Below are 27276 nucleotides of genomic sequence, written 5' to 3'. Positions count from 1 at the left end.
AAACTTTTTGCCAGACTCATCAAAAAAAAAAAAAAGAAAAAGACTCAAAATCAGAAATGAAAAAGGAGAAATAAGAACCAATACCACAGAGATACAAAGGATTATAAGAGAATATTATGAAAAATTACATGCCAAGAAATGGAACAAGCTAGAAGAAATAATTTCCTGGAAATATATAATCTCCTAAAACTGAATCAGGAGGAAATAGAAAATGTGATAGACTGATTACTAGCAACGAAACTGAATCAGTTATCAAACAACTTCCACCAAATGAAAAGTCCAGGACAGATAGCTTCACAGATGAATTCTATGAAACATTTAAGGAAGAGTTAATTCCTGTTCTTCTCAAACTACTCCAAAAAAACAGAAGAGAAAGGAAAACTTCCAAATTCATTCTATGAGGCCAGCATTACCCTGATACCAAAACCAGATAAAGACACTACATAAAAAGAGAACTACAAGCTATTATCTCATAAGTGCAATTATTCTCAACAAAATATTAGCAAACCAAATCCAACAATACATAAATAAATCATTCACCACGATCAGGTGGGATTCCTAGAATACAAGGGTGGTTTAATATTCATAAATCAATCAACATGATTTATCATGTCAATAAGAGAAAGGATAAAAACCAGATGTTCATTTCAATAGATGCAGAAAAGGCATTCAACAAATAAAACATCCACTCATGATAAAAAAAACAATCCTCAACAAAGTAGGTTTAGAGGGAATTTATCTCAACATAATAAAGGCCATATCTGAAAAACCCACAGCTAACATCATACTCAATGGTGAAAACAGAGCTTTTTCCCCTATGGTCAGGAACAAGACAAGGATGTCCACTCTCACCACTTTTATTCAACATAGTACTGGAAGTCCTAGGCACAGCAAGCAGACAAAAAGAAAAAGCATCCAAATTGCTAAGAAAGTAGTAAAGCTTTCATTATTTGCAGATTACATGATATATATATAGGAAACCATAAAGTCTTCACCAAAAAGCTACCAAAACTGATAAATGAATTCAGTAAAGTTGTGGAATGTAATATAAATATACATAAATCTGTTGTATTTCTACACACTAATAACAAAGTAAAAGAAAGAGAAGTTAGGAAAGCAATTCCATTTAACAATTGCGCCAAAAAATAATAAAATACCTAGGAATAAATTTAACCAAGGAAGTGAAAAACCTGTACTGTGAAAACTATAAAACATTGATCAAAAAAATTGAAGAGGATGCAAATGAAAATGTATTCCATGCTCACAGGTTGGGAGAATTAACATTATAAAAATGTCCACACTCCCCAAGGCAATCTGCAGGTTTAATGAAATCCCTATCAAAATACCAGCATCATTTTTCATAGAACTAAACTAATCCAAAAACCCAAAAATTTGTATGGAACCACAAAAGACCTTGAATAGCTAAAGCAATCTTGAAACAGAAGAACAAAACTAGACGTATCACAATCCCAGATTTCAAGATATACTACTAAGCTATAGTCATCAAAACAGTATGGTACAGGTGCAAAAGAGACACATAGATCATGGAACAGAATAGAGAGCCCAGAAATAAGCCCACAGTTATATGGTTAAGTCATCTACGATGGAGGAGACAAGAATGTGCAATGTGAAAAAAATCTCTTCAACAAATGTTGCTGGGAAAATTGGACAGCTACACATAAATGAATAAAATTGGACTACTTTCTCACTCTATATAGAAAAATAAACTCAAAATGGATTAAAGATCTAAATGTGAGATCTGAAACCATAAAAATCCTAAAAGAGAGCACAGGCAGTAATTTTTCCAACATTGGCCATAGTAACATTTTTCTAGATATGTCTTCTAAGGCAAGGGAAACAAAAGCAAAAATGAACTACTGAGAGTATATCAAAATAAAAAGCTTTTGCACAGCAAAGGAAACCATTAAGGAAACAAAAAGACAACCTAGTGAATTGGAGAAGATATTTGCAAATGATGAACCTGCTAAGGGATTAATATCCAAAATATATAAATAACTTAAAACAACACCAACCCCCCCCCCCAACTAATGCAATGAAAAATTGGGCAGAAGACATGGAAGAAACATTTCTCCAAAAAGGACATACAGGGGCCCCTGGGTGTCTCAGTGGTTGAGCATCTATCTGCCTTTGGCTTGTGTCATGATCCTGGGGTCGTGGGATCGAGTCTCGCATCAGGCTCCCTGTGGGGAGCCTGCTTCTCCCTCTGCCTGTGTCTCTGCCTGTCTCTGTGTGTCTCTTGTGTATAAAGAAATAAAATCTTTTTAAAAAAGACATACAGATGGTGAATAGACGCATGAAGGGTGTTGAACATCACGCCATCAGGGAAATGCAAATCAAACCCACAATGAAATATTACCTCATACCCATCAGAATGACTAAAATAAAAACAACAAGTGTTAGGGAGGGTGTGGGGGAAGAAAGGAACCCTTGTACACTGTTGGTGGAAATGCAAACAAGTGCAGTCACTGTGGAAAACGGTATGGAGGTTCCTCAAAAAATTGAAAATACAATTATCATATGATTCAGTAATTCTACTACTGGGTATTTACCCAAAGACTACAAAAACACAAAATAAAAAAACAATGCACCCACCCCTATGTCTATTGCAGGATTACTTAAAATAGCTAAGACATGGAAGCAACCCAAGAGTCCACTGATAGATGCACTGAATGGATAAAGAAGGGGTGGTATTTATATACAATAGAATATTACTCAGCCATAAAAACACTGAAATCTTGCCATTTGCAACAACATGGTTGGACCTACAGGGTCTAATACTAAGTGAAATTGGTCAGAGAAAAACAAATACCATATGACTTAATTCATATTGGAGTTTAAGAAAAAAAACAAAGAAAAAAAAAAAAGACCAAAAACCTTGACTCTTAAATATAGAGAACAAACTGGCAATTCCTGTGAAGGGAAGTGGGTAGGGTGATGAGTAAAATAGATGGGGATTAAAAGTACACTCATCATAGACGAGCACTGAGTAATGTACAGAACTGTACTGTACACCTGAAACTAATGTACGTTAATTGTACTGGAATTTTTTTAAAAAAACTGTCTTTCCTATACATTTTGGCATTTTGTATTTCCATTTTCATTTCTTTTGAAATACTTTATTTTCCTTTAGATTTCTTTGATCCATTGGTTGTTCAGAAGTGTGTTGTTTAGTTTCCAAAATTTGTAGATTTAAAGCTTTCCTCATTTTGAGTTTCATACCATTGGGGTTGGAATAGTTAGTTGGTATGATTTCAGTCCTCTTATTAAATTTGCTCATTTGTTTTGTGTCCTACCATATGATCTATCATGGAGAATATTCCATGTACATAAGAGAGAAATATGTATTCGGCTGCTATTGGAGGGAACATTCTATGTTTTATATGTGTTTAAGCCTACTTGGCCTAAAGTTTGGTTCGTTTCCAATGTTTCCTTGTTGATTGTCTACCTGGATGATCTATTCACTGCTGAGAGTGGAGTATTAAGTCCCCTGCTGTTATTATATTGATGTATTGATCCCTTTATTATTTTATAAGAGTTTTGTCTTGTTCCCATTTTTGCCTTGAATTCTATCTTGTCTGACACGAGTATGGCTAATCCTACTTTCCTTTGGTTTCTACTTGTATTCCTTTATGCTGAGTCCATGTGTGTCTTTAGAGCTGAAATGAGCCTCCTAATGGCAGCATATATTTGGCTCTTGTTTTTAATCCATCCAGTCGCTTTGTACCTTTTAATTAGTGAACTGAGTTCATTTACATTTAGAGTGACTATTGATATGTAAGGATTTACTACTGTCATCTTACCTTATGCCTTCTGGTTGTTTTGTACTTATATTGTTTATTTTTCCCTTTCTGTCTACCTCTTAAGTTTGTGTTTTCCACTGTGATATGCTCAGTCTTTTATTATGCTTCATGAATCAACTCCACATTTTTGCTTCATGGTTGCCATCTGGCTTATATAAAATATCTCATAGGCAAAACAGTCCATTTTATGCTGATAACAACTCATCTTCATTTGCCTATAAAGCCTCCACACTTTTTACTCCTCCCTTTTCATGTTTTTTTGATGTCACAATTTACCTTTTTATGCTGTAAGTTCACTAATAAAGTATAGTAGCTATAGTTATTTGTAATGCTTTTTTCTTTTAACCTTTATACTATAGTTAAAGGGTTAATACACTATCCTATTATAAGGTTAGTTTTCTATTCCAAATTCATTTTTTCACCTCTACCAGAGTTTTGTGTACCTTCATATGGTACCAAAGTCACCAATCAGCATCTTTTCGTTTCAGCTTGAAGAACTCTTTTAAGCATTTCTTGCAAGGCAGGTATAGTGGTGGTGTACTCCTTTAACTTTTGTTTGTATAGGAAAGCCTTAATTTCTCCTTCATATCTGAGGGATAACTGCCAGATAAAGTATTCTTAGTGGGTAATTTTTATCTTTCAGTAAATAAGCTGCTCTCTTGGCCTGTGGAGTTTCTGAGAAATCTGCTGCTAGCCTAATGAGGATTCCATTGCAGGTTACTTTTTCTCCCCCTGGATGCCTTTAAGATTCTTTATTACTGATTTTTGACATTTTCGTTATAATGTGTCTTGGAGAAGGTGTTTGGTTGATCTGTTTTGCATTGAGATAACATGGTGTTCTATTAGCTTTGTGCACTTGTATGTTCAATTCCTTTCCCTGATTTAGAAAGTTCTCAGCTATTTTTTCTTTAAATAAACTCTTTGACTCCCTCTCCCTCTCCTTATATTTGCTATTATGATTGAATCTGATACCTCTCATAGTGTTGCTCCATTTTTTAAAAATCTGAGTTCTCTATCCTCTTCTGAATTATTTCTATATTCATATCCTCAAAGTCATTTATTTTTTTCTTCCATCTGACCTTCTCTGTCACCTAATCCATGCTCTCTATTGCATTCTTCATCTTATTCACTGAATTCTTCTGCTCCAGAATTTCTACTTGGTTCTTTTTTAATAATTTTAATATCTTTGATAAAGACATCCTTCTGTTCATTAATTTTATTCCTGAACTCACTGAATTGCCTTTCTGAGTTTTTGTGAGCTGACTGGAATCCCAGGATCGAGTCCCACATCAGGCTCCCTGCATGGAGCCTGTTTCTCTCTCTGCCTATGTCTTTTCCTCTCTCTCTTTCTGTGTCTCTAATGAATAAATAAAATATTTTTAAAAAATAAAGAAAAAAAAGTATGACTAAGTATTTCCCTCAAGTTGCTGGGTTGGTGTAACAACTTTAACAATATCACCAAAAATCAGCAAAATTCACCACAGTAATAAAGAAGAAACATTTTAGTAGATTAGGAAAATTATTTGATAGAATTTAAGCTCTTCTTCTGTGTGAAGAAGAGAACATTGGGGAGTATCTGGGAGTAGAAATGCAAAAAAAAAAAAAAAGAAAAAGAAAAGAAAAACCCTACATGTGCCTCAAGATGGAGGTGAGTATCAAAGAGAAACTCCACCTGCTGCATAATTTTGCTTCAGGTATACATTCTAGGAATACTCTACACAATGAAAATAGAGTTTACTACCTGTACCAACACAGAAGAATCTTATACACATGTTATTGAGTGAAAGAAGCCAGTTATAAATCAGTCCGTATTGTACAATTTCATTCACATGAAGATAAAAAAAAGGGCAAAATTAATCTATGGTATTAGAAATCAAGAGAGTGGTTAGTAAAGGTGTTATGACTTGGAGAGAAAGCAAAGAGCTTTCTTTGATAATGATATAATGATAACATTCTATTTCTTGATTGGCCACATGACATGGCAAACATTTTCTTTAAGGAGCCAGACAGTAAATATTTCAGGCATGGTAGGCCAGATAGTCTGTCAAAACTACTCAAGTCTATGGTTGGGCAAAACCAACTATAGATAATATGTAAATAAATGGATTTAGCTGTGAACCAATAAAACTTTATTTACAAAAACAGGCAGTAGACTCAATTTGGCCTGAAGGCTACAATTTGCCAAATTCTCACCTGTAGAGATTGGTAAATTTGTAAAATTTTATTAATCTGTACAGTTCCTTATATATTTTCTGAACTATATATTATACTTCAATGAATACATTTAAAAATATAAATAACAAAGCAGGGAAGTCATTAAGAAAACAAAATGAGAAGAACAGAAGGAAACAGGGTTCACTAGTCTGCTTGTGATGCTTCTGAGATTTGTTTCCTGCTGCAGCTACTGCAGTATTTGGAGCACTACTAATTCTAGCCACATAAAAGTTTCTTTTCAAGCACTCAATATACCAACATTATTGTTCATTTCCTTCTTTATGGGAGAAAGTCCAATAAAAGACCTCAAAATGGTTGGTTCTCTTAATGAATTTCCTTTATTAAATTTTATTATTAATGCCCACATTGATTTCTTCTCCTAAATTATATCATCCTCCAAGAAACATCACTAGATACTTAAGACATAAGCAATCTAATAACATTAAACATCAATTCCACCTCTCCTTTAATTTTCAGATTTTCCCAGAACTACTACTTTCAGAAGTCACACTCTCGCCCATCCCTAGCCACTCTTACCCCAATGTTACAGAGCCTAATCATAATTTTAAAAAGACAACAACTGGTACACACTCAATATATTTGCTAAGCAATTTTTTAAACTTTTCTCCCCTGGGAGAAAAGAACAGGGAAATAATAATGATGATACAGGGATCCCTGGGTGGTGCAGCGGTTTAGCGCCTGCCTTTGGCCCAGGGCATGATCTTGGAGACCCGGGATCGAATCCCACGTCGGGCTCCGGGTGCATGAAGCCTGCTTCTCCCTCTGCCTGTGTCTCTGCCTCTCTCTCTCTCTCTCTCTCTGTGAGTGACTATCATAAATAAATTAAAAAAATTTAAAAAAAAAAATAATGATGATACAAATAACATGTACCAAGTGTATCCTATGAGCCTCGTCATTGCTCTAAGCCCTTCTGTTCATTAACTCATTTAATCCACACAAAAACCCTCTGAGGTAGTTACTTTCATTATTATCCCCACTTCAGAGGTGATAAAATTGAGATAGAGATTGTCCAAGGTTTCATAGTTAATAAGTAATAAGTGATAGAGTTAGGATCTGAACCCTGGTATTGTTTCCATGGCCTATGCTCTTGGATACATTGCTTGGGTACGTGTACAACGTACAAGATAAATAGCGTGGGTTTGATTAATAAAGAAATCTAATTCCTTAAATGTAAGTGTAGCATAGCTTAAGTGTTCCCAGCTTCCTGCCATCCCCACCAAGAGAAATGGCTGCTCCCCATACCTGCTGCTGATGGATCCTGCAGCATCGACACTTTACTGCACTTACCCTTTATATCTCTTTCCCCCCTCTAGCCCATGGACTCTTTAAGAGTGGGGACCATGCCCTATTCCTTCTTGTAGCTCCAGTGCCAAACATAGCATCTGTTTGGACATAGCATAGCTCAATACATGTCTGCTAAATGAATGAATCAATCATGCTGTGAGTGATAACTCCCTTTTTTTTTTTTTTTTTTTTGGTTCACCAAGTTTTCCAACCCATTTTTGTTTCCTGGTGATTGATTACGAGGGACAGGACACGATGTCATGAAGAGGTTGAAGGGACTAGGCTTTTGGCAACATCTCAATGGATTGAGCTTCTTAAAGTAAGAAACTCCCTCCTCTGCATTCAGCTAGAGAACCCCTACACACTGCTTGCCTCAATGATAGAGGATGTATGTCTAGCTGAATATAGCTTGGGATCTAGAACTGGCATTTAGAATTAATAGGATAAAACAGGAGATTTGCATACTCATTTCTAAGTACTCATCGAAGAGTCCGTATGCATTCATGGGTTGAAGGTTGTAGTCCTTTTCCCACTGTGGGAAACTTATTTTCCTTTCAGGTCCGTGTTCTTGTCGTACTTTCCTTCTGGTCCACCAATTCTGAATTAACCTGCACAACAAGATCAATTCCTTAAAAAAGAAATAGATGACTATTCACAAGACCTAAGTTATAAGACAGAGTTCAAATACAGAACCACAGTTTAAAAATATTTAGGATAGGCTGCTAAGGAAATAAAAACCTTGGATTAGGAAGACAATATCAATGGCTATATCTCATGCATTTGCACTTGCAAGTGAACAGAATGACTTTCTAACTATTCGTGAAATTGTCTCATGTTCCGTGTCTCCTTGGAAGTTTGGGTAGAGGACTAAGAACATCTAGAAACTGATCCTGTAGCACCATGGCAACACCCAGACCTCAGAGTAGAGGAAGGTTTGCCTAGCTGACTTAATTCAGGACCCATGGGCAGTCTTACCATGTGGACGCTGACCTGCATATTCTGACTGAGGGCCTGGAAGTTCTGCAAATCCACTAAATGCTTCCTCTTTTGGCACACTGAAGTCTGCGCATCCACAACTTGCCTGCTTTTAGTGTGAGCTTGACAGGGGCTCTGATTCCTGGTAAAATGCATCTTACACTGGTAAGGTTCTTACATTAATCCTCAATAACGTTCAGGAGTGCATCTTATGATATGGAACAGGGTTGAGGAAATGGGTGTGGGGATCAGGTCTGCATGCTATAGGGGACAAGGACAAGTTGAGGGGTAACCAAGAGTAGACATGCCTAAAATAGCCCCCAAACAAATTGTGAAATAAAGGAAATAATGGGGTGGGTATCAAAGACAAATGACCTCCTTCACAATTTTGCTCTCTATCCATATTAGACTAGAAGATAAAATGTTCTCTTGATGTCTCTGACATTTTAATAAATTATGGCTTATACTTTAAAGTAGCATGTAGTGCTAATTTTTAAATTTTATGCATTTATAAAAAAGCTTTATAGAAAACAGCAGGCACTTGGAAAACATTTTCTAGAAATAAATCTAAGAATGGAAAATTGCTGGCATAGGTTTTGAGAGCTAAGAGGTGACTTTTTCGAAGTGAACCAAGTTCTAGCTAATTGTTTTGGATGAGTGGTCCTCCTTGAAACCTAGAGTTCTCTAACCAAGCTGACATGAAAACCAGTAGGTGTGGAATTAAAGCAGAAATAGAAGTTGCTGATTTATGTTTCTTTAAAACTTCACTGACCAGAGCTAAACAAACAGAGCAGAAGTCAAGGTTACCTTTACAAAAATGATTCAACTTTTTGCCTGTTGTCATCAACTTAAACTATTATACTAGATGATCATATTTTTGCTGGTTAAGATATGTTGACTCCAGTTTCTTTTCTGCATCTCTAAACTTTCCTCTTTTCCATAAGTTCCTTTCCTGTACAGTTTGAATTTAAGGTCATTTAAAAAAATTACCAATCCTGATTTATTATGGGGGTGGGGGAGTAGAGCTCTATCTAGTTAATGGGTCATAACTAGTGAGAGCCTCGCAGTGCTAGAGCCTCAGGGTCGGAGGCATTATTTAAAGAAGCTGCAAGCAAGTGTTCAATATTTAGGGCCCCATGGAGACTTTGTTTAAAAGAATATTCACTATCTGTTGATACTCCTTATACTGAATCTTCCTAAAGAGCCAACGTTTATTACTTTCATGACTGCCTTTGAGTCACTGAGCATGAACACTGAGCTCTACGCACCTGTACTGGCCTAACTGCTGAGTCTGCATTGCTTATCTTACTTGCCACACCTAGAAAAGCCAATAATGAGCAATGCTGCATCTCAATGGTAGAGGTCTATGGTACTTACGGGTAGCCAAGTTCCATGAAATTATTCCAGGTCTGCTTTAGCACCATTATAATACCCATTTGCATACAGAGATCAATAAGGCATCCACTAGGGTGGCACTGCGAGGTAAGCAAACACAGAGATTCCAGAATCAATGGAGAGGAAGAAAGAGTGTCTGGTTTCTAATCTGCACAAAGTTGCCCGAGGCTATTTACTGCAATGGGGTAGAAAATAAGGAGTGATGGAAGGATACAGACCTCTTCTAGTCTCCATCTGTTTATCAGCCTCAAGTAGGCACCTGGGTGTCCTGTAAATCTTCAACACACAGAAAAACAAACCATTAGTATCTGTAGGTCTAAGCTCTTGTTGACTATTATGCTCAGATTGGCACACCATCCAGTGAAAAGGACTAGTATAGTCAGGTCTGAGAGAATCAGGAAACTCCAGGGCTGTTGTACGTACTGCAGCTCCTGGAATTCTCCAGGGAAAATTTTCCTTCTGAACTGTCTGGGCTGCTGACCACAGAGGCCAGCTCTTGCTGCTTGCATGTGACTCTGAACATCTTCTGTTAAATAAGTGCTCTGGCCTGTGTAACACACAGCATGTTGGACTGAAACACATTCTGATCTTTTTGAATAATAGTTAAAAAAAAAAAAAAAACAGCTTTACTGTTTGACTAGAAGTCCACACTGACGTAGCTTGATACTGAGGGAAGCGACTGTATCTGTCCCACCAAAACCCAAAAGTCACCTGTTTCTGGTTCTTATCTCACAAAATATTTCCCAGTGCAAAGGAATTTATAGGACATTGACTACTTAACACAGGAGCCTTTCCCAATCCTAGCACTGCTGGATTCAGAAGCTGCCCACTCTCCTCTGGCATCCTGTGTCAGCCCTTTCCTGTCTGGATATCCTTCCCTCTATGTGAAGGCAGATGTCCAGGACACACTGCAGGCCACCCTCCCCATTAGGCCCCCTGCTCATATAGATGTGAGATCCAGGGGCCTAACTCAGGTGCAGAGGGAGCCCACAGGTTTTAAAATCCATCCTTCACTTGTGCAAATGCTTTTCCTCTGTGAACCTTAGCAAGAAATGGTGCATAGGTCACTTGTGAGTGGAGCCACCATTCTCCAGGAGGGGAATGGGAAGGGAGAGGAGGAGGCTGATCTCTTTTTACCCTTTTATAGATCACTCTAAAGGAGGTGCTCCTCTGTCACCCTCATCAGTGACCACTGAGTGCTCTGTCCCTGGCCTGCAGAACCATGGAGAGACCAGGTCCTTACCTTCCAAGGAAGAATGCGATGTAAAATGTGGAGCTGTTCAGATTGACAAACTGAAAGAGAAACATCTTCAGGGTAAAGCTGTTCTCCCACTCTGACTCTGTGCGAGGCTGTTCTGTGGACAAAAGGGGAGTAGAGCTTGCAAGGTTGCACTTGACCCCTCCTCAGCTCCCTCTGCCCCACTCCTTGTACACATAGGGTGGGAGCAGAGGTGTCCCAAGGGAGCCACAGGAGACCCCAGTTTGCCTATGTATGGCATGTGATGGAATGGACCACCCATGGGATCCTCAAGCTTGCAGAACAGTCCCAACAAGGGTGCAGGGAGCAGCACTGACTGATGTGTCGGAGGGTACGGAATATCTGGTTTGTTCTGCTGTGATGGGGTGTTCAAAGAGCCTGGAGGAGACAGCCAGGCTGAAGGGGCCTCATTCCCTTTTGCCCTTAATTTCCACCTGTGGGGTAGGGCCTGGGTGGGGTCAGGTCCCCTCCCGGCTCCTTATTAATTCCTTCTTCTCAAATTCTATTCTGGTGAAATGCCTGGTGCTGCTGCATAAGAGGGAGGCAGACCCCCTCTCAGAATGCTGAGACTCTCTGACTTCTGTGCCTGTCACTCTCATCCATCATTTTTCATTCTTATAGACAAATACCAAGGGGATGACCTCATTTTAGAGCTTTAATTGTATATCACCATCTGTATCTTACAGTATCCTGACCTCAGTCAGGCACCAATTCTCATCTCCTTGTATTTTGACTTCCATAAAGCAAATGCTCTTTGGACAGTGTTAGGAATCAAAATATGAATCAAACGTACAACTTGACACCTCACATCAAATGCACCTACCTTTCCTTCCCCAGGAACTGTATCCTCAACCCAAGCAACACCAAAGAAAATGTATTTAATGCCATCGTATGTTCTCTGTTTCCACATTTCCTAAGCTTCTAACTGCTTTTTACTATTTTACCCCATCAATTCCCTTTCCGCTAATTATCACTCAAAATGCTTGCTGCGAGCATATCTGAGAAGGGGAGGGAGAATCATATTTAACAAGGCTGTTGAAGGAAAAAAAAGACAAAGTATCTTTAAAGGGTTTTAGTTTTACTTCACTTCTGCTACTGAACTATTGGTTACACAGGAAGGTCTCTCAGGTTGTCAGGCAGCTGGGTGGGTGCCCAGGCATCCCAGCCACAGATGGGCCAGGGCTGTATCTCCCTGGCACCTTTGCCAGCCTGGATCAAGGTGCCACTGGACACAATCTGCCAAGGCAGTTACCTCTTCTGTGGATATAAGCCTCTTTCTGTCTTTTGGGCAAGGGGTGGTAATGATGGAGGATTTTAATGACACTAAAAGAGACATGCCTGGTACCTAGCTAGCTCTGTATCTGGCAGATAGAAAAGCTCAATCAATGGCATCTTGTATTATAATGATTATTATAAATAAAGGCACTTTTGTGATTTCTTCCCCCTCCAGACAAGCTACCTATGGGAACGTGCTACAATAGGTGTATGTGTGTGGGAGCATGTAATTTTCTCAACTTGCATAGAGTAAAATGACTAATGTTTCATTAATAAAATTGGGACAATCTCTACATCTTGAAAATGTGGAAAATGTGCAGGGTACAGTCAGCTACCAGATTGTTCTAATGCTTTATGAAGTCAGAGAAGTGTTCTCAGGGGTGACTTGTCCAGATGAATGTTATTTCTATAAATGTCAGTAATGGTTAGGTGGCCTACATTCCTGGCAAAAGGCCCCCAGTCTTCAAAGCAATTAACCTTGCTGTGGATTCATGTGCCACGAAAACCTGATCCATCTCTAATTAAATAAAAATTATAGGCGATAGCAAATGAACTCTAAATGGCTCTGGGCATTTTATTCACTCCTTTTGTGCTACTATATTTTTTGTGCATGAAGAGAAAACCTGCTTTAAATTACATTAGCTCCTGAGAGATAATGTTTATGACTGGTTTGAAAGCTTTAAATAGGAATGATCCCCCAGTTACTAGATGTATTGAAAATGTCCTGTTGAAGGCAAAGAACTAATGTATGCAATTCAAAATAAAAAGAATATATTTCTTTTCAGCAGTGTTTCAGAGACATCTTTAAAAAGATAATTCCCAGACTACAATATTGTGCCATGAAATAAGAAGGGTCTCACTTACCTAAATTTGTCAGAAGAAGCGCAACTTTTTCATAGAGCTGTAAAATAAATTTCATATATTTAACAAAAAAACCCTGTTGATGCTATAAAATCCGTAAGTATAAGGAAATAGGTAATCGAGTCATGAGTGAAAATAATTTCATTAACTGTTACTCAACAATGAAAACATTGTAAACAAACAGTTGTGTCCTTTCAGGGCAAGAAAGAAATGCACAAAGTCCCATTTTACTATTTTAAAAATCTCACTGTCTATGTGGGAGTGGATAATTCTGTGGCAACAGGGCTTGCTGCTTCTAATTGCCAGCTTGGTAAGGGATGCTGGGCAAATCACAACATCCCTGGACCTCGGCATCTCTAGGACTGATTCTGATGGTAAGATTTTGTAATCTCATTGTTTATGGACTGTTGTATTTTCTAAATGAGAGCATTCATAAATACAGAAGTAATGAAACCTTCCTGGGAACTCCTAAGGTTTTGATACTCTTGTTTTTCCATTAGTGCATCAGATGCATCCTTAACTCACCCAGCCATCTGGTAAATGGAGGGTCCTAAGAGGGAAGGGAAAGTGTGAGTGTGTGTGTGTGTGTGTGTGTGTATGTGTGTGAGTGCATCTGCACACATGTGTATGCATGTGTATATGGAAGTGCAGGGGTTACAGTTCAGGGAAAACCCAGCTCTAGGAGATTCCCCAGAAAGGGTATAAATCGAGAAAAAGAACAAGCGTCTTCTCTAAAATGAGAGATGGTAAGCTGGAAAGGAAAACTAGACAAAGGGATTGGAAAAACATGAAAATTAAGACCACATTTAGATTAAAAGAGTGAACATACATTGGTTAAAATTCCCTAGGCTGGAATTATGACTCTTCTTCCAGCCAGCAAGCTGTAGCGTTTGGGCACATTACCTCCTTTCTTCTTCAGACCACTGTTTTTCTTTTACGTGACTGAGAAAGGGTATTAGACTCATTGACCTTAAAAAGTCCTTCCAAACTTTTGAATTCTCTTATCCAAGACTTCTGCTAACTACAGAATTAGGTAAAATACTGATTGTAGGACTTTAAACTTTCAGCAAGGACTATAGTTTGCTATAGTAAGATAATTTATATGGTCAAGGTATCAAATTTTGTGTATAGAAGCCACAGGCTCTTGGAGTCAAAAATTAAAAGAAATTGGTGTGATTTTCAATAAGAAATCCTGTGGTACAGTCACACATTTTATCTGAAAAATACCAGTTAACCACAGATCAGGACAGATGTTTTAATAAACTATATTTTTACTGTTACAAATACACTCTATCATTAAAGTTAATTATGTAATTTTCAAGGAAAATTAGATTTGACTGGTGAGACACCCTTTTCAAAATACAATTTTTGATTATCCAGTTTATCCTTTCTGTCTTTTGTGTTGACACACTTTTGTCTACGTGCCTCACTTTGCATTTTTGTCCCACAGGTCTTCGTAGCTGGTGACATGCCAATGTTATTTTGGTTTGGACACTGAAAAAAATGGGACTCAAAAGAGGAGCAGCCTGGAAGTCAAAATATGATTAATATTAACCTTTTGAAAAATAAGGCAAAGTATACAAGGACATCACTGGAATCCATGGTATCTGTGAACATTTTGTAAATGTTGAAGATACACACAGATGGACAGTGAGGCTTTGAGCAGGATGCAACCACAAAGGGCACATAAACAGAGGGCCTGACAGCCAGCAAGAGACCTTCAGATGAGTGCTTTCTGGAAAAGGTTTGATTTCTCATCAGGCAGTTGAGATAGAAATCATGGATGGTTTGTTCTGATAAAAGTGGTAGAAAATATGTTTCCAAACTGGATGCCACAAATTGTGAGTTAAAATCTGTGACTGTTGAAAAGCTTTCTAATCTTAGGTACATTTCCACAAGAAGCTATGAGTACTTCTATTTTGATCTTGTCTACCTAGTCAGTGCATGTGGGCTTGGTCTGATGCAAGCCGTATTTTCTGGTTCACTTTTTGGAATAAAACACTGTGGTTTTCACTGTTCAGAGTATAATGAAATAGCAGATTCTTATTGGTATGGCTGGGTAAAAAGGATGGTTATAACTTTTAGTTTCCTCCTGGGATATACTCTTTGTTGGCACCTTTTGTTTGTGACAACCATATTGAGATGTTCTTTGGTCCCTAGTGAAGAAGCATAGGATTTAAATGGTATGATAAGGAGCAAGAAAAATCCAACCTATTCATTCCATCTCTGAAGGATTTATTTTTCAAGAAGAAATAAGATGAAAACTAGGAAGTGCCCCTTAGCCAGTCAATAAGAAGCATAATATTTTGTTGGGATTCAGAATACTTTTTTTTTTTTTTTTTGAAAGGGGGCTCTACTCTGGGAGCCCAATGTAGGGCTTGAACTCATGACCCTGAGATCAAGAGATGCTTAACTAAGTCACTCTGGTGCCCCCAAACGTAGAATATTTTTATCAAACAGATTTTATTTTTAAAGTACATACTACATAAGAGTAAATACATAACCCCCCCAAAACAAAAAAGAGTAAATACACATCATAAAATCTAGAAAATAGACACCCCTTATAGAGCTACTTCTTCAGTTAGGGTTGGACAACAGGGTATATGACCTATAACAATATTATTTAAAAATTAGAGGCCGTACTGAACATAAGTTAAAAACCAATCTAGCTCTCAAGGTCTTTATATTCAATCAATGGAAAGTATTACTGATTCATGTTTAAATGGGTTTTTTTTTTTTTTGTTTTTTTTTTTGGCAAGACCAGTATGGCCAAAATTTTAAATAGTTGAAAATAATTTATGTAGCTATAAAGATGCGTATTGTAGGGTCATGAAAATATCTTAAATTGAGTAATTTCAAAAGCCAGCAGATAGTTTCGTTATGAACTGGTCAAAACTACATTATAGTTACTAGTCTGTCATTTGTCACTTATGTGATACTTGCTTCTTAAGGACTTACTTTTTTATTTTTTGCATATTCTGATGAAAACCTTTCCAAACTATATTACACACTCAGTTGCCTTCATAATGAAACCTGCAAGGCTTTAGAGGGTAAGAGAGGACTATGAATGTGTGTGCTGAGCTGGGGATGTCATCAGAGAAGGGCTGAGGACAGTAAGCTGATTGCTTCTCACACAAAAAGGTCTTGGATGGGGATCCCTGGGTGGCGCAGCGGTTTGGCGCCTGCCTTTGGCCCAGGGCGCGATCCTGGAGACCCGGGATCGAATCCCACATCGGGCTCCCGGTGCATGGAGCCTGCTTCTCCCTCTGCCTGTGTCGCTGCCTCTCTCTCTCTCTCTCTCTGTGACTATCATGAATAAATAAATAAAATCTTTAAAAAAAAAAAAAAAAAAAAAAAAAAAGGTCTTGGATGGTGCTTCTTTGAGAGTTCTTACGTATGTTTTTTTCTTTCTTTTCCCTTGCTATGGCTTGTATTTTCTGCCCTTGTCAGAATTCTTGCCTGAGTAACTTTCTGTATTTCTAGTCTGGTGTTGGTGAGAATTGGAACACCTAAGGTGTTCACCTGTACCTGAAATAAATGAAAATACCCCTTAAGTGTATTTGTAAGAATAGTACATGTGTAGACTATACATCATCCATTTTGGTGACTCTGAAATGCTTGTTAGATAAAACATGGAAACGCCTAGTAGTCTAGCTTCCAGCACATAGTAAGTGCTTTGTGTTGTCCATAACTATATAGTTTTCCCACTTCCTATGCTCCTTTCTCCATTTTTAGTTTACTTTCTCTTTTCTTGGTTGTGTCTCAGGAAGTAGAGATTGCGGGATTTCCAGTTAAAGCATGACTCTGACAACATTGGTATCTCTGCTCCAAATGTATGAGCAGCCATGTATTTATAGAGTCATCACATGTATTTATTTCTTCAGATGTATAAATTAAATTTTAACAAGACATTAGAGAAAAAGAGAGCTTTAATTCATTGCAAATTACCTGGACGCAGAATCTTTCACTGCTCTGGCTGTTTGGTTAATTTCACTATGAATCACCCCCTTCTCAGTGCATATATTCCACGATTAGCTTTAAGGCTAGCAGAGTCCTGGAGAGGAGAGTGCCAGGGGTGCCACACATGCACTCTCAACCTCCACTTGACTGCAGAGTTACACAATCATATGTCAAGTGATCAACAACTACCCTTTTATCATTTTTAGAACTTCTGGATTCTGAAACTTATTTCTAAAATAATAAAGAGGTTCCTGTGTATTTTAATAATAACAATAAATGGTAATAGTAAAAGCAGTAATAATAAATCAACTACTTCATTAGTTTAGTGATTACTAGTTGACTTAATGCTAAATTGTTTACTATTATTATTAATGTTTAAAAAGATTTTATTTATTTATTTATGAGGTACACAGAGAGAGGCAGAGACACAGGCAGAGGGAGAAGCAGGCTCCCTGCAGGGAGCCCCACGCAGGACTCAATCCCAGGATTCTGGGATCACGACCTGAGCTGAAGGCAGACTCTCAACCAATGAGCTCCCCAGGCATCCCCAATGTCAGTATTTTTATGTATAGGTTGATCTCAAATCTAACAATGTCAGCAAATAATGTTATTTGTTCTGAAAATAATAACAACAATTTACTGAGAGCCTACTATGTGCTAGGCCCTGTTCCAGACACAGGGAAATAGTAAGAGTAAAAAAAAAAAATAGCCAAAAGTTTTTGCCCTCATGGGCCTATATTCCAATGGAGAAGACATATAATATTAAATAAATTAAAAACAGCATATTTTAGGGTAATAAGTACCACAGAGAAACACAGAGCAGGCAAGGAGACAGGAAATTGTCAGGTGGCAGGAACAGGTTACAATTCTAAAACTGAGTGACCGTGGAAGCCTTGTATTAGAAAAGTAACATCTGAACAGAGACACGAAGGAGGTAAGGGAGCAAGCCATGCAGAGGCCATGGGGAAGCTATTCCAGGCAGAGAGACAGGCAAATAAAAAGCCTTGGAGTGAGAGCATGCCCAGCACATTCGGGGAACACAGGGAAGGCCAGCCTGGAGCAGGACGGGCAGAGTGAGCAGGGAGGAGACAAGGTCATACATGTTGCTGGGGCCAGAAGCAGAGGTCACAGGAAGACACGACCTTTTATTCTGACACAGGGGCTGGCTCACACGTAAGACACGCACATGAGCTGTTGTGAGGAGTCTAAACGTGGGAGCCAGGAGACCAGCTAGAGAGCCCCCAAGTGGGGGCTGCTGGGGTCATGGACCAAAGGGGGACTTGGAGATATGTGAGAAGTGCTCAAACGCTGGAGACAGACAGGGAGAGAAACAGAAGAGTCAAGGGTAAAGCTAAGGTTTCCAGCCTGAGCAGCTGCCTCAGGGGAAACTGGAGGGATCAACTCTGGAGGGAAAAGAGGGGATTCGGGTGAGGACAACGGGATGGGCAGTTGGATGTAGGAGTCGGGGGCTCAGCAGAGGCCTCCAGGCTGAAATACAGAGCTGGGAAAAGCCCGAAATTAACCCAAGCACCATCTTGAGGTGTCCCTTGAGGGTTAGCTTAAACAATGCTTTGGATACCCACCACTTTCCTGTCACTCAGAATCAGAAGGAAATGGTGGGAGGGGTGCCTGGGGGCTCAGGTCCTGATCTCGGGGTACTGGGATCAACCCCTACCTCACGTCATGGGCCACCTGCTCATGCTCCCTCTTCTCTCTCAAATAGATGAATAAAATCTTTCAGACTCCTAAGTGCCTCCGTGGTTGAGCATCTGCCTTCAGCTCAGGTCCTGATAGATTCCCACTTTGGGCTCCCTGCTGGGAGCCTGCTTCTCCCTCTGCTTGTGTCTCTGCCCCTCTCTGTGTGTTTCTCATGAATAAATAAAATCTTAAAAAAAATAAAATCTTGGAGGAGGGGCAAGATGGCAGAAGAGTAAGGTCTCCAAATCACCTGTCCCCACCAAATTACCTAGATAACCTTCAAATTATCCTGAAAATCTACGAATTCGGCCTGAGATTTAAAGAGAGAACACCTGGAATGCTACAGTGAGAAGAGTTCGTGCTTCTATCAAGGTAGGAAGACGGGAAAAAAGAAATAAAGGAATAAAAGGCTTCTAAGGGGGAGGGGCCCCGCAAGGAGCCGGGCTAAGGCCGGGGCGAGTGTCCCCAGGACAGGAGAGCCCCGTCCCGGAGAAGCAGGAGCTGCACCAACCTTCCCGGGCGGAAAGGGGCTCGCAGGGAGTTGGAGCAGGACCCCAGGAGGGCAGGGATGCCCTCGGGCTCCCTGGGACACTAACAGACACCTGCGCCCGGGAGAGCGTGCCAAGCTCCCTAAGGGCTGCAGCGCGCATGGCGGGACCCGGAGCAGCTCGGAGGGGCTCAGGCAGAGGAAGAGGCTCAGTGCAGAGGGGGCTGCGGGGCGGGAGCACGAATCCAACAGCGCAGGCCCCGGAGCACAGGGCACCGGGACACAGCCCAGGATCCGGCCTCCCCTGGGGACAGGCAGAGGCTGGGAGGGCCCAGGACAGCAACGACGCTCCTGCCCCGAGCTGAGCAGATCAGCGGCCCCGCCCCGGAGCCTCCAGGCTCTGCAGACGGAGAGCTCTGGAGTTACTGCGGGGGCTGACTCCAGGGCTCCAGAGCTGGCCCCGCCACTGCGGCTGTTCCTCCTGGGGCCTCACGGGGTAAACAACACCCACTGAGCCCTGCACCAGGCCGGGGGCAGAGCACCTCCCCCAAGTGCTAACACCTGAAAATCAACACAACAGGCCCCTCCCCCAGAAGACCAGCTAGACGGACAAGTTCCAGGGGAAGTCAAGGGACTTAAGGTATACAGAATCAGAAGATACATCCCCAGTGTTTTTTTGTTTTTTGTTTTTTGCTTTTTGATTTGTTTGCTTCCCCCAACCCTTTTTTCCCTTCTTTCTTTTTCTATCTCTTTTTCTTCTTTTTTTCTTCCTTTTTTTCTTTTTTCTTTTTCTCTTTTCTTTCCTTCTTTCTCTCCTCTCTTTTTCTCCTTTTCCCAAAAGAACTTGTTTTTGGCCACTCTGCACTGAGCAAGATGACTAGAAGGAAAACCTCACCTCAAAAGAAAGAATCAGAAACAGTCCTCTCTCCCACAGAGTTACAAAATATGGATTACAATTCAATGTCAGAAAGCCAATTGAGAAGCACTATTATACAGCTACTGGGGGCTCTAGAAAAAAGCATAAAGGACTCAAGAGACTTCATGACTGCAGAATTTAGATCCAATCAGGTAGAAATTAAAAATCAATCGTTTGAGATGCAATCCAAACTAGAAGTCCTAACGACAAGGGTTAACGAGGTGGAAGAACGAGTGAGTGACATAGAAGACAAGTTGATGGCAAAGGGGGAAACTGAGGAAAAAAGAGACAAACAATTATAAGACCATGAAGATAGATATAAGACAGCCTGAGGAAGAAAAACCTACGTTTAATTGGGGTTCCTGAGGGCACCGAAAGGGACAGAGGGCCAGAATAAGTATTTGAACAAATCATAGCTGAAAACTTTCCTAATCTGGGAAGGGAAACAGGCATTTAGATCCAGGAAATAGATCCCCCCCTAAAATCAATAAAAACCGTTCCACACCTCGACATTTAATAGTTAAGCTTGCAAATTCCAAAGATAAAGAGAAGATCCTTAAAGCAGCAAGAGACAAGAAATCCCTGACTTTTATGGGGAGGAGTATTAGGGTAACAGCAGACCTCTGCAGAGACCTGGCAGGCCAGAAAGGGCTGGCAGGATATATTCAGGGTCCTAAATGAGAAGAACATGCAACCAAGAATACTTTATCCAGCAAGGCTCTCATTCAAAATGGAAGGAGAGATAAAGAGCTTCCAAGACAGGCAGGCACTGAAAGAATATGTGACCTCCAAACCAATTCTGCAAGAAATTTTAAGGGGGACTCTTAAAATTCCCCTTTAAGAAGAAGTTCAGTGGAACAATCCACAAAAACAAGGACTGAATAGATATCATGATGACACTAAACTCATACCTTTCAATAGTAACTCTGAACGTGAACGGGCTTAATGACCCCATCAAAAGGTGCAGGGTGTCAGACTGGATATAAAAGCAGGACCCATCTATTTGCTGTCTACAAGAGACTCATTTTAGACAGAAGGACACCTACAGCCTGAAAACAAAAGGTTGGAGAACCATGTACCATTCAAATGGTCCTCAAAAGAAAGCAGGGGTAGCCATCCTTATATCAGATAAACTAAAATTTACCCCGAAGACTGTAGTGAGAGATGAAGAGGGACACTATCTCATACTTAAAGGATCTATCCAACGAGAGGACTTAACAATCCTCAATATATATGCCCCGAATGTGGGAGCTGCCAAATATATAAATCAATTAATAACCAAAGTGAAGAAATACTTAGATAATAATACACTTATACTTGGTGACTTCAATCTAGCTCTTTCTATACTCGATAGGTCTTCTAAGCACAACATCTCCAAAGAAACGAGAGCTTTAAATGATACACTGGACCAGATGGATTTCACAGATATCTACAGAACTTTACATCCAAACTCAACTGAATACACATTCTTCTCAAGTGCACATGGAATGTTCTCCAGAATAGACCACATACTGGGTCACAAATCGGGTCTGAACCGATACCAAAAGATTGGGATCGTCCCCTGCATATTCTCAGACCATAATGCCTTAAAATTAGAACTAAATCACAACAAGAAGTTTTGAAGGACCTCAAACATGTGGAGGTTAAGGACCATCTTGCTAAAAGATGAAAGGGTCAACCAGGAAATTAAGGAAGAATTAAAAAGATTCATGGAAACAAATGAGAATGAAGATACAACCGTTCAAAATCTTTGGGATGCAGCAATAGCAGTCCTAAGGGGGAAATACATCGCAATACAAGCATCCATTCAAAAACTGGAAAGAACTCAAATACAAAAGCTAACCTTACACATAAAGGAGCTAGAGAAAAAACAGGAGATAGATCCTACACCCAACAGAAGAAGAGAGTTAATAACGATTCGAGCAGAACTCAATGAAATCGAGACCAGAATAACTGTGGAACAGATCAACAGAACCAGGAGTTGGTTCTTTGAAAGAATTAATAAGATAGATAAACCATTAGCTAGCCTTATAAAAAGAAGAGAGAGAAGACTCAAATTAATAAAATCATGAATGAGAAAGAAGAGATCACTACCAACACCAAGGAAATACAAACGATTTTAAAGCATTATGAACAGCTATATGCCAATAAATGAGGCAATCTAGAAGAAATGGACGCTTTCCTGGAAAGCCACAAACTACCAAAACTGGAACAGGAAGAAATACAAAATCTGAACAGGCCAATAACCAGGGAGAAACTTGAAGCGGTCATCAAAAACCTCCCAAGACACAAAAGTCCAGTGCCAGATGGCTTCCCAGGGGAATTCTAACAAACGTTTAAAGAAGAAACCATACCTATTCTATTAAAGCTGTTTGGAAAGATAGAAAGAGATGGAGTACTTCCAAATTCGTTCTATGAGGCCAGCATCACCTTAATTCCAAAACCAAAGACCCCACCAAAAAGGAGAATTACAGACCAATATCCCTGATGAACATGGATGCAAAAATTCTCAGCAAGATACTAGCCAAGAGGATCCAACAGTAGATGAAGAAAATTATTCACCATGACCAAGTAGGATTCATTCCCGGGACACAAGGCTGGTTCAACACTCGTAAAACAATCAATGTGATTCATCATATCAGCAAGAGAAAAACCAAGAACCATATGATCCTCTCAATAGATGCAGAGAAAGCATTTGACAAAATACCGCATCCATTCCTGATCAAAACTCTTCAGAGTGTAGGGATAGAGGGAACATTCCTTGACATCTTAAAAGCCATCTACAAAAAGCCCACAGCAAATATCATTCTCAATGGGAAGCACTGGGAGCCTTTCCCCTAAGATCAGGAACAAGACAGGGTTGTCCACTCTCACCACTGCTATTCAACATAGTACTGGAAGTCCTAGCCTCAGCAATCAGACAACAAAAAGACATTAAAGACATTCAAATTGGCAAAGAAGTCAAACTCTCCCTCTTCGCCAATGACTTGATACTCTACATAGAAAACCCAAAAGCCTCCACCCCAAGATTGCTAGAACTCATACAGCAATTTGGTAGCGTGGCAGGATACAAAATCAATGCCCAGAAGTGAGTGGCATTTCTATACAATAACAATGAGACTGAAGAAAGAGAAATTAAGGAGTCAATCCCATTTACAATTGCACCCAAAAGTATAAGATACCTAGGAATAAACCTAACCAAAGAGGTAAAGGATCTATACCCTAAAACCTATAGAACACTTCTGAAAGAAATTGAGGAAGACACAAAGAGATGGAAAAATATTCCATGCTCATGGATTGGCAGAATTAATATTGTGAAAATGTCAATGTTACCGAGGGAAATTTACATGTTTAATGCAATACATATCAAAATACCATGGACTTTCTTCAGAGAGTTAGAACAAACTATTTTAAGATTTGTGTGGAATCAGAAAAGACCCCGAATAGCCAGGGGAATTTTAAAAAAGAAAACCATATTGGGGGCATCACAATGCCAGATTTCAGGTTGTACTACAAAGCTGTGGTCATCAAGACAGTGTGGTACTGGCACAAAAACAGACACATCGATCAATGGAACAGAATAGAGAATCCAGAAATGGACCCTCAACTTTATGGTCAACTAATATTCGATAAAGGAGGAAAGACTATCCACTGGAAGAAAGACAGTTTCTTCAATAAATGGTGCTAGGAAAATTGGACATCCACATGCAGAAGAATGAACCACTCTTTCACCATACACAAAGATAAACTCAAAATGGATGAAAGATCTAAATGTGAGACAAGATTCCATCAAAATCCTAGAGGAAAACACAGGCAACACCCTTTTTGAACTCAGCCACAGTAATTTCTTGCAAGATACATCCACGAAGGCAAAAGAAACAAAAGCAAAAATGAACTATTGGAACTTCATCAAGATAAGAAGCTTTTGCACAGCAAAGGATACAGCCAACAAAACTAAAAGACAACCTACAGAATGGAGGAAGATATTTGCAAATGACATATCAGATAAAGGGCTAGTTTCCAAGATCTATAAAGAACTTCTTAAACTCAACACCAAAGAAACAAACAATCCAATCATGAAATGGGCAAAAGACATGAACAGAAATCTCACAGAGGAAGACATAGACATGGCCAACACGCACATGAGAAAATGCTCTACATCACTTGCCATCAGGGAAATACAAATCAAAACCACAATGAGATACCACCTCACACTAGTGAGAATGGGGAAAATTAACAAGGCAGGAAACAACAAATGTTGGAGAGGGTGCGGAGAAAAGGGAACCCTCCTGCACTGTTGGTGGGAATGTGAACTGGTGCAGCCACTCTGGAAAACTGTGGAGGTTCCTCAAAGAATTAAAAATAGACCTGCCCTATGACCCAGCAATTGCACTGTTGGGGATTTACCCCAAAGATACAGATGCAATGAAATGCCGGGACACCTGCATCCCGATGTTTCCAGCAGCAATGTCCTCAATAGCCAAACTGTGGAAGGAGCCTTGGTGTCCATCAAAAGATGAATGGATAAAGAAGATGTGGTTTATGTATACAGTGGAATATTACTCAGCCATTAGAAATGACAAATACCCACCATTTGCTTCCACATGGATGGAACTGGAGGGTATTATGCTGAGTGAAGTAAGTCAATCTGAGAAGGACAAACATTATATGTTCTCATTCATTTGGGGAATATAAATAATAGTGAAAGGGAATATAAGGGAAGGGAGAAGAAATGTGTGGGAAATATCAGAAAGGGAGACAGAACATAAAGACTCCTAACTCTGGGAAACAAACTAGGGGTGGTGGAAGGGGAGGAGGGCCAGGGGTGGGGGTGAATGGGTGGCGGGCACTGAGGGGGGCACTTGACGGGATGAGCACTGGGTGTTATTATGTATGTTGGTAAATTGAACACCAATAAAAAACAAATTTAGTAAAAAAAATAAAATCTTTAAGAAAAACAAAAGGATATGGGAACCAACACTGTTGAACTATGTCACAGAGTCTGGTCTGGCCTTCAAAATATGTTCTTTCTCTGAGTTTCTCCAAGGGGTATCCATACAGGGTTAACTCCCTGGGTAAATGACGGAACTAAGATTTGGAGAGGGCTAGTAGCTTGCCTAATCTTCCCCCGTAGGAAACCCTGGAGCTGAAATTTGCCTCAAGGCTTCTCAATCCACGGAACTGAGTGCATCTCCTGTCAGGCAGTTTGCTGCCCAGCCATCAGCTCTACATGACAGGCTGGGTCCCTCTCCCAAGAGAAGGAAACTGCAGCCCACATCTCTTCTCCATCAGGCTAGTTACCTGGTTATTCACTTACCACATTCAGCAGCATGATGATGCAGAAGTTGATGCACACAGCAGTCCCAGTGGTTGCAACCTGAGAGTTGTTCCTGATTAACGCCCACTTAAAGGCAGCGAATGTGCTGACAGTCACTACCCGGTAGATGACGATCCCAAACACGGCAGCGATCACCACACAGATCTGGGAGGAAGATGGAGACGCAGTGAGCACCAGCAGGGGAACGTCCCAGGAGGAGGTTTCGCTCCCCTGCAAAATCCCACCATTTGAAAACAAGGAAAGGAAATAAGGCAACAGTGGTATGGACTCGAGAAATCGCAATAAAATGCTTACTCTTCTTTGTGGTTAATACTCTCCTGCCTGTATTTTCTTTGTTGTTCAAACAGAAAAACCATAGTCCTCGAAAGCATAAACGCTGTAAGCTGGGGGGTAATGTCATATTGAGCAAGTATTAGATCGAGCATTTTTATTATAGAAATCTTATGATGTCATTCTTCTTTTGGATTGTTTTAGGATAAAAGCAAAGGCTTATTGGTGACATGTAGGACTCTATCTTGTTGAACGCCACGTTCTCTTGTGTCTGGGGCCTCCAGAACCTTTTGTTGTTTCAGATGGGCGCATCTTTAAGACCATTCCTTTGCCTAAAGTGCTGACCATCCCCTATGCCCATGCCAAATGCTCACATACATGTTTGTGCACGTGTGTACACACACACAGCTTGGTTAATATTTACTCCTTCATACCTCAGCTCAAGAATCCCTTCAGAACTAAAACTCTTCATGACCCTCAGACCTTCTAGTTGTTATATGGTACCTATACTCTTCTTTTAGCATCCAATTTATAATTTCTAACAATTTGTTAGTTTGATTATTGCCAGTTTCCCCCATCTAGAAAGTATAATAGTTCCCCACCCTGCTGCCCTTATTTATCTATGGGGGATATTTTTAAGGCACCCAGTGGAGGCCTGATACCTCAGATAGTGCCAAACCCTATATACACCATATTTTTATGGGTATAATCTATGGGATTAACAACAGCAACTGATGATAAAAGAGGAAAATGCACTGTAATAAAGGCCATGTGAATATGGTCTCTGTCCCTCTCAAAATATCTTATTGTACTGTACTCACTCTTCTTGTGATGGTGTAAGACAATAAAATGCTCACACGATGAGATGAAATGAATAGGTATTGTGATTTAGCATTAGGCTACTACTGATCTTCTAAAGCTACGTTAGAAGGATCACTCGCTTCTAGCCTGGGGTTGACTGCAGGCACTAAATCCCAGAAGCAAAGCTGCAAATAAAGGGGGTGGGGACTATTATAAGCTCCATCAGGGCAGACATAACATCTGTTTTGCTTACCAGGGATTCTATAGTACCTTAGCATAATTACAGGTGCACAGTAAGCATCCAGCTATCAGTTGCTGAATAAGCCAACTGCATGAGAGGTACGTAATTTCTTATTAATCAGCTATGAACTCCACATTGGGCAATACTTCTCTGAAGATTTCATGGTATGTGAAAAGAATACAACACATCTTCTATATACTGGGAATCTTAGACTCCAAAAAGTTTTGTGTCTTTCATTAGGTGATTCAGTGTATCAGAGTAAAGGCCTTCACCTACTTAGTTATCAAAAACTTTAAGCTGGGCCTCAGGATGGACTCTGCTGGTTTAGACATTGCTTTTCTTTATAGAAGCATTTCTCTGTTTCACACCAACTGTTTTTGGCTTCCTAATGAGTGACATGTTCGCTTGAGTATAAACTCTAGCTGGAACTGGCCAAAAACAACTGACCACATCTTAATCCT

General features: G+C 39.9%; 1 protein-coding gene across 12 annotated transcripts in view; it reads right to left on the bottom strand.

The window, feature by feature from the left end:
• The window catches only part of ANO4 (anoctamin 4), a 405675-nt gene that overhangs the window by 29111 nt on the left and 349288 nt on the right, over window positions 1-27276 (bottom strand). For all 12 annotated transcript variants that reach the window (XR_013350859.1, XM_077846039.1, XM_077846035.1 and 9 more), the window contains 6 exons: window positions 25483-25647; window positions 13108-13144; window positions 10954-11065; window positions 9929-9986; window positions 9693-9790; window positions 7806-7948 (listed from right to left, as the gene is read on the bottom strand). Coding sequence is in view for 11 of the 12 variants with exons in the window: in XM_077846039.1 (XP_077702165.1) it covers window positions 7806-7948; window positions 9693-9790; window positions 9929-9986; window positions 10954-11065; window positions 13108-13144; window positions 25483-25647 (613 nt within the window). In the remaining variant the exon portion in view is untranslated. The remainder of the gene's footprint in view (window positions 1-7805; window positions 7949-9692; window positions 9791-9928; window positions 9987-10953; window positions 11066-13107; window positions 13145-25482; window positions 25648-27276) is intronic.

The sequence above is a fragment of the Canis aureus genome, chromosome 13 (assembly GCF_053574225.1).
Source record: "Canis aureus isolate CA01 chromosome 13, VMU_Caureus_v.1.0, whole genome shotgun sequence".
Lineage (NCBI taxonomy): Eukaryota > Metazoa > Chordata > Mammalia > Carnivora > Canidae > Canis > Canis aureus.
Note: the sequence above shows the minus strand (reverse complement) of the source record. Positions and strands in the feature narration are given on the sequence as shown.